Here is an 8,664-nt window from a genome sequence, read left to right as displayed (position 1 = left end):
TTCCTAAATACTTGTCTTTCTAGCCATTTCAACAAGTGAATACATACGGAGCAAAATGAGTGAATCTACACTCTAAAATATGTCTACATACATCCTTATGTAGTAGTCATTTAAAATGTCTAGAAAGATAAATATTTAGGAACGGAGGAAGTACACCTTATGCATGTGAGATCTTGGCCCTTGGGAACCATGCCCCAAGTGCTTCCTCACGAGAAGAAGAACTTGCGGTGCCTCTGACCTTGGAGCATGTAGTTGTCGACATGACGTCTGTAACATACCCCACTTTGTCCCTATGGGAGTGAATCAAAGAAATCAATAGAATTGTAGGAAGTATGACCGATTCTCCACCACCACGTTGGAGATCGCCGTCCCGTTCGTCGTAAGTTAGGGCCTGTTCAGCAGCCCTCCAGCTCCTGATTCCTCCAACTCAACGGGTGGAGCTGAGCCGAACACGCCAACTCCTAGAGTTCAAAACCCAAACAAAGAAGAGATTGAGACACTGCTTTAGATCATACACCTCTTTGGCGATGCAATTGGACTAATGGTCTACCTGAGCAAGTCTTTTACGGCGTCGATTAGTTCAAAACTCTCTTGATCTAGCTCAGGTGTTTCACAATTTCGGTGGTCAAACAGTAAGCTTCTCGATGGCTGCCAATCATCACCAGGCCTCGCATGGTTCACCTGCAATTCATCTTTGATTGCATCAGAGCAAGGCTGGCAGGGTGGAAAGGAAAGCTTATGTCAATTGCCAGCCGGAGAGTCTTGGTACGACGTGTCCTCAACGCGATTCCAATGTTCGCCCCAACTGTTCTGCGTGCACCAAAGAGACTAAACCGTGTGAGCGACAACGGTTACAGTTAACAATGGTCGTACTGCCTCCTTCTGACCTGCCAATGGTTTCAGAGTCTGACGCTCGCACAACTTCCCCAGCTCTACAAACGCTCGAAGCCGAAGAATAGGACGGTCGATGCTGCTCTGCACAACAACACCTGGATCAAGTTCCTCGTGCCGTTGGGAGCCCTTTAGGAAGCCAATATCACGCTACAAAATGATGATCCCGGCGACATCAAGTGGAACTTCGAGACGTCTAGCAATTACTCAACCAAGTCTGCATACAATTTGCAATTCAATAGAATCGTGCAAACAAACTTCAAGCAAATGATTTAGTAGGTCTGGCCCCAGGCAAGGTCAAGTTCATCGTTTGGCTGCTGTTACAGGACACATTATGGCACAATCATAGACTACAAAGAATGTGTTGGGAGAACAATTACCTTTGCCAGATGTGCATGCAGAACCTAGAATGCTCAATGCACATCTTCCGGGAATGCCCGGCGAAGAGCTTCCCAAAATCATGGTTGCACAGTGCTCGACCCTGCGGGGCTGGCACCACTATCGCAGACAACGGATCAGGTTCAGATGATCACTGCAAAGGGTTCTGCTGACGACAGAAAGAGGGTTCGGTCCATGATGTCCATCATGTTGTGGAAAATTTGACAGGAAAGGAACCAGCGCATGTGCATGCACTCTTGCTTATTGGTGAGTCCGATCATTGTGGCTATCAGGCGTGACATGGATTCATGGAGGTTAGCTGGTGCTAAGTGCCTGCAAACACCACTGGCTGGAGTTTGTTTCTTCAGCTTGTTGGGTCTGCAGTCCACACCCCTGTTTTTTTTTTCCTCTTTTTTTTCTCTTGTAACCTCCAACCCATGATCATTTTATCACAACGACTGTTTTGCTACATTCTCCGTACTTAACATAATGAATCTAACAAAATTGAAAACTTAAAAAAAGGTGGTGCGTGACTCCTATCTCGTGTAGGAAATGAGCGATATATGTGCATGTAGCTGCTGCAACGTCTAACAAAATTTCTATTCAGCATATGGATGCAACACACACATCAAGCACAAATAAAACTTCTTGAAGAAGAAGTGTCCTCCATGATGAGGCACAAAGGCAGAACCAAACACATCTATAGCTTGATGGCGATCCCACTGCCGTCTCCTTCAAGAAGCTGAGAAGACACAAGACCCTCCTCCCTCGTCGAAGAGGCACTCTACCCCCTTGCCCAGACTCGAAGGATGCCAATTGGACGAACGAGGCGCTCACCCTTTAACTGGGAGAGGCCCCGGCCTCAAGACTGCCAAGGAAGAATAACCCGCGGACAACCATCTCACCATGATGTGCACACGTCAACAGCTATAATGGCGGTGCCCATGAACAACCAAACTGAAAGGAGAAAGCTTCATAATGTAGTCACCAAACAACAAGATGCAAAGAGGCGGGTCAAGCATAATGGTTATGCATGCTTTCTATTGAGACTGAAGGCATGTGGGTACAGTTACTGCATAACAAGTACCTTCAGTCTAAACCCTTGGCCTAGGTTATCGTTAGCCTCAATGATTCACCTTTTTGGAAGGGATTGATAAGAGTGAAAATAAATGTCTTCCATAGAACAAAATTCATCATTGGAAACGGTAATTCTGCTAGACTCTGGGTGGATGCATGGCTATGGGAGGCGCCTCTGGCCACACAATATCCGTCCATGTATAATATTGTACAACATAACTGCGTAAGGACGCATATGTTGCTACAGTATTACAGTCTTCACCTCTAAACATTCAGTTCCGAAGGTCTTTAGTAGGAGACTGATGGAACGATTGGCTAAATCTCGTACGACGGTTGATGGACGTTCAACTCTCTAATGAACCAGATACGATTCACTGGAGACTATCGATGAACGGTGTGTTTTTAGTGAACGAAATATGTATATGGCAACCGTGTGGCAGATTGTGAAACTGCCACACGATTTTCAGCAAAAATAATGCTTAGACTAGGATTTGATCTCTGGTCCACAGGTAATTAACAAAGGGAGCTAACCACCTCTCCTATGACACTCATTGTTGAACATTCTAAGGGAAATATTGTTTTTGACATGTTTTTGCCTTTAATATGTTAGCACTGAAAAACTTTTTGTTTCAAGCATCGTGGTAACTTTGATCATTGTGAATAAATTTGTTGAACTCGCCCCCTGGTAATTTCTGTAAATAGCACGATAACATTCACGCCATAGACCTAATAATTTAGATACAAACATCGTGGTAACTTTAACCATAGAGGAAAACAAATGTGAAAAGATACCTGATAATTTATGTGTAAATAGATGGTAATATACGCAACGCACATATGATAACTGAGGTAGAAGCACCATGGTAACTTTGACCATAGGGATTTTTCTTTTGAAAAGATACTCCGGTATCTTCTGTGTAAATAGCATGGTAGTATACCTCCCTCCCCTGGCATTTTTATGTGTAAATAGTATGAAAACATATGCACTGCGATAACTAAACACCATGATAAGTTTTTGACCCATGCGGGGGGGGGGGGGGGGGCTTGATAGGTTACCTAGAATCACCATGATAACTTTTTGCCCCGGGAAAAAGTTGTTCAAAACATCCCCAATATTTTTTGTGTAAATAACATGATAATATAAGCATCGCATAACCGATAACTTGCAATATAAACATGATGGTAACTTTTTTTACCAAAGAAAAATATATAAGTTGTTAAAAACATACACTCGCCTCGCGCGTGGGCCTCTTGAATGAACACAATGGCGTGCCACGGGAAAGTCACATAATGTTTAGTGTCATGAGGAGCACACGCGCTATAGGCGTGATAAGTTACGCAAAAACATCATGGTAATTTTTGACCTATGGAAAAAGCTATCGAAACACACCCAGGTTTTTAGATGCAAGTGCCATGATAATATACGAACCGTAGACCTGGTAACTCATGTACAATCCCCCATGGTAACTTTGACCGGGGGGAGGTTGATGTACATATACCCTGATAACTTATGTGTAAGTACCACAGTATTTTACATATCAAAGACCTTATAACTTGTGTACGAAACACAACGATAACTTTGAAAGGGTGTAGTTGTTGAAGCATAGTACCTGATACGTTCTATGTAAATAGCACGGTAAGTTATGCAACACAGGCCTGATAACTTGCATCCAAATATCATGGTAACTTTGTCCTGAGGAGAAATCATGTGGTAGACGTGAAGAAGTGGCAGTTTTCTCGGGGGTGAGCGCCCGAGATGTGCGGGAGAAGCAGGTTTCTCAGGCGAGCCTGCAGGGTCATTTGGGAAGAGGCGAGGTCAAAAAATAAGGGATCGTATGGTACTTTAAAATGAAAGAAATAAAGGTGTGACAGTTTTGCTTATATGGCACATGTGTGCCAAATATCACAGTCCTTTAGTGAAATCTATGTATGTAGACCTAATTAACTCTAGTCCAATTCTAAAACTGATACATATTTGAAAAATATAAGTACTCTTAAGAATCAAAGTCTTCGTGTCGTTTGTTGACAAGGAGGTGATTCTGACTAGGAATAATTTGGCAAAGTGAAGTTGGTAGGGCAGTCAACGATGTTGCTTCTGTGATCAAGATGAATCGATTAAACACCTCTTTCTCGAATGTCCGATGGCTAGATTTATTATGGCGCTCAATTCACGTGGCCTTTAATATTACCCCTCCAAATAGTATTCACACGTTATTTGGGACGTGGCTAAATGGGATTGATCCAACTATTGACACACATATTCAGATAGGAGTATGTGTGTTACTTTGGGCTATATGGAACTGCAGAAATGATATGGTTTTTAATAGACAAACTCGGATTAATTTCTTGCAGGTTATCTACAAGGCCGCTACTTGGATTTGTACGTGGTCGTTACTCACTCATGCGGAAGCCAGTGAGCCTTTGGTTACTAGGTCTACCCGATGGGAGATGGTAGCTCAGGATATCTACAACCAGTTTGGATGGTGGTCCAATAATAGGCTAGGTGTTTAGTCATCTCCTCCTATTTTCGTCGGTTGTGGCATTTTACACTTTTATTGCTTTCATTTCAGCTCTGACGGAGCATGTACTAGACCACGGATATTTTTGAATATTTTGCTTAATAATATGGCTGCATGCATCACGTGGATGCAGATGACAGGGGTTATCCTCCTTTTTCAAAGAAAAAACAAACATCAAGCGTGAACCCAAGTGCGCCCAAGTTATTCACACATTTGGCACGTGTTGCGTCTTGAAGGGGAACCCTATATCTCCCCTTTCCCGAGGGCACCGACCGTCTATCGAATAAAATCATGCAATAGACATCACATAGAAAGAAGTGGCATAACACATTAGACTCACCAAAACCTCAACACAGATGTCGCCACTCAAAACAGGCTGACGATACGTGCCCGCCACCCATAGCACTAGTTGCACACGACCCTACATTGCCCAAGGTGATGCCTGTAAAGAGGGTACAATACCCTCAATGCTACATCTGCCAATCCGAGAAGGATTATGAGCTTTCACCCGGGAGCGGGGGATGGGGATGGGAAGGAGGGACCTCGGTGAAGCCCAATATCGCTGCCCCCATTAAGGTTGGACCGGATGAGCAAAGATTTTTCCTGGTCGAGAGCACACACCACCAACCGCATGTCCTCGGCGACTGGATGAGGGAACACACTTGGTCCAAAATCACACATCAGGGTTCAACAAGGCATCTCACACAGCACGAGCCGCAAATGTCACCATCTCACCATCTGCATGACCGAGGACGCCACCTACAGCTTAGACGTGTCACCTCTCCATTCAAGGTTGCCACGTCAACATCGAACTTACTCCTAAAAAGTGCAACGCCGAACTTTTCACCAACTTTTTCAAATCACAACAAGGGAAAATGAGCGAAAAAGTGACCTCCTCGAACATAGCCGCCTCATTTTTTATTTGAACCGGGCTTACCCTTTCCATTACATGAACGAAAATACAAGTGTTCCAAAAACATTTAGGAGGAAAGAAAAGAATGGTAGTAAGTTCAATGCACTGCCTAAAAACCCACCGCAGCACTCGTATGCCATCGAAACAAGTACTATGGGGCGAAAACCTGTAAGCATCAAAATATCTAGCCTCATAGTCGCCCTGTGACAAACGACGCGTCACTACGATCGAACAAGGACGTGTCAGCGAATTCCCCTTACGTCACCCATCGCAAGTCGAACGAGCCGAAGGCGGGTGGCACAATCGTGCACACGCGCACGCAAACGGACATGCACCGAACCCACCGAAAACACAGAAGCATATGCCCGGCGACGAACACCCGAGAAGAAACACACGCGTACGCCCGCGATCTCCCGCCCCACGGATCGCGGCCGCCAATGGCAGCGCCCCGCCCGCCGGTATAAAGCGCACCTCGCCACAGCTTTGAGTTCCGCTTCAGCGGTCACCACTCACTAGAAGCTGCTCTGCTTTTCTCCAAGAAAAAGAGGGGAGGTGCTCTGCTTCGTTCGATGGCGACCGTGATGGAGGAGGCTGGGGCGGTGGTGATGGGCGGAACCGGTGAGGAGGAGGTTGTTGCTGCGCCGGAGAAGGTGGAGGAGGTGAAGGAGGCGGGTGCGGGCGGGGTGGACGTGGAGGTCGCCGGCGGGGAGGCGAAGAAGGCGGAGGAGGAGCAAGGGGAGCAGGGCAAGGGGACGGAGAAGAAGCCGAGGAGAAGGAAGCCCCGGTCGGCGGGGCCGCACCACCCGCCCTACTTCGAGGTGAGCGATCTGATCAAGGTTCCTGAATTCAGTTCGTGTTGAGTTCTGAAATGATGGGGGGTATGGTTGGTCTTTTTGCGCAGATGATCAAGGAGGCGATCATGGCGGCGGGCGACGGCAAGGCGGGGGCGAGCGCGTACGCGATCGCGATCGCGAAGCGCGTCGGGGAGCGGCACGGCGAGGCGCTCCCGGGCAACTACCGCAAGGTGCTGGCCACGCAGCTCCGGGGCTTCGCCGCCAAGGGCCGGCTCGTCCAGGTCAAGGCCTCCTTCCGGCTCGCCCCCGCCGAGGAGAAGAAGGCCCTGCAGGCGGCGACGCCCAAGTCCAAGAAGAGGACGACCACGGCCAAGAAGACCGCGTCGAAGAATGTGGCCCCGGCGCCGGCGCGCGCGAAGAGGGCGAAGAAGGCCAACAAGGCCAGCGCCTGATGCCGCCACCGTGTCCCCTGTACATATCTCGGTAGTAGCAGTACGGAGTAGCAGCATGTTCGATCCAGCGCCCTGTTCTGTAAATACCACCCGTGTGCGTGCGTTGCCGGCAATAATGGCGCGCTCGTGTGCCGGTGTTGATGGACGCGAGGAAGGAGAAGATGGTGAATTTGGCTGTGGCCGCCAATCTGTACGACTGATGCTTGTACCACTCTGTCTCCGTGTTGTGATCATGCTCTGCTCCCTTCCCCTCTTCCGCCTTCGGTTGATATCATGGCAATGGATATCAATGGATGAATGAAAGGATCTTGTGGGGAGTTCTGGTCTTGGCAGGTGGTCAACCAGTTGATGATTCCTTAACAATCGCCCAACATCAGAGCAGCTCACGGAAATATTTGTATAATTTTGCTAAGGCAGATGTGCCATAAGTATTACGCATCTAAGTCTTATGTTATTGATATTACGTCGAGATTCGTGTGGATATTTTTTTTTCTTTTCCTTTTTATGCTTAGATTCACCCACTTAGACATGCAATAATTAAAGCACATCTAGATGTGTCCTAGACACACCCATATTTTTATATATGTTTTCATCCATTTTTAAGTAGTAAGAACATGGTTAATATTTTGTTTCAGACATATGTTTTGACGCCTATTCCTTATAATGCACATTGTATATTTTCAATACAGATGTTAAAGTTTTTTTACACTTTTAACTTCTTTAAATACATAATTAAAATAATTTTATTATGTACCATACATATTATTGGATGGTATGAATTTTTGAAAATCACACGTCTTTCAAAATTTCATGCACATTTTTGAAATGGGTGAACTTCTTTTGTGACAAATATTTTAATTCTTCCTATTTTTTTAAATCACAATAACAAAAAACTTGCACTGTGTTCCAAATGCACGGTGAACATTTTTTTAAATATGTATTTTTTGAAATATATGTATTTGTAGTTTTTTAAAATATAAACGAAATGAACAACCCAACCATAATAACCAGAAAACCTGAGAAAATCGGTGCTAAGTTAACTACACTTGCCCATTTCATGCTGCCTTGAGGTGATGTGTTCTTCGTCTCGCTAGAAGTAAGCCGAAGCCGAATCCGCTCTTGATTCGACGGACATCAACGTAGCTACGGTCTAGATGGGCTCAGTCCAGTTTTTCATAAAGCTATAATACGTAGAAATCGCCCACAGAAAATTACACCTTTTTCAAAATGTCATATTGCTAGCTCATTATCGCACACCTGGTATCGCTAGGTCCCATGATATATGCTTTTATTCCTTCTATTTTCTCCCACTATGTAGGATTTGAAAATAATGTAGTGAATTAAAAAACATGTCTGATTAAATAATGTTCATTTTTAAAAAATAAATCTGCAAATCCTAAAACATTCATGGATTTGGAAGGAAAAAGGAAGAAATGAAAGAAAAACTAAGGAAAAAAGTTTAGAAAACTAGAAAACCGGTTATACAAACATCGAAAATAGTGAACTCGTCCGAAAGCTTATCAAAACCGGGTGGAGGCTTCCCAAGCGGGTGACTAAATCTTCCTAAAAACGTCCCAATGCTTCCACTAATGAGCCGACCCGCCAAAGGCGTTGCGTGAGCGATCCTATGATATTGCTTG

At 45.3% G+C, this 8,664-nt stretch overlaps 1 protein-coding gene across 1 annotated transcript; it reads left to right on the top strand.

Moving 5' to 3' along the window:
* The first annotated feature begins 6,169 nt into the window (after positions 1-6,169).
* Positions 6,170-7,273, top strand: LOC123151443 (histone H1). The gene is made up of 2 exons (XM_044571154.1): positions 6,170-6,596; positions 6,680-7,273. Exons 1-2 carry the CDS (start codon positions 6,348-6,350, stop codon positions 7,022-7,024), a joined length of 594 nt encoding a protein of 197 aa, XP_044427089.1. The 5' UTR covers positions 6,170-6,347; the 3' UTR covers positions 7,025-7,273.
* Positions 7,274-8,664: the final 1,391 nt, after the last annotated feature.

The sequence above is a fragment of the Triticum aestivum genome, chromosome 7A (assembly GCF_018294505.1).
Source record: "Triticum aestivum cultivar Chinese Spring chromosome 7A, IWGSC CS RefSeq v2.1, whole genome shotgun sequence".
Classification (NCBI taxonomy): Eukaryota; Viridiplantae; Streptophyta; class Magnoliopsida; order Poales; family Poaceae; genus Triticum; species Triticum aestivum.
Note: the sequence above shows the minus strand (reverse complement) of the source record. Positions and strands in the feature narration are given on the sequence as shown.

Excerpts from the sequence above, each read along its gene's own strand:
- LOC123151443 (XM_044571154.1), top strand. The coding sequence starts at position 6,348 with ATGGCGACCGTGATGGAGGAGGCTGGGGCGGTGGTGATGGGCGGAACC. Across the intron at positions 6,597-6,679 it reads ACCACCCGCCCTACTTCGAG|ATGATCAAGGAGGCGATCAT; the intron begins GTGAGCGATCTG and ends CTTTTTGCGCAG.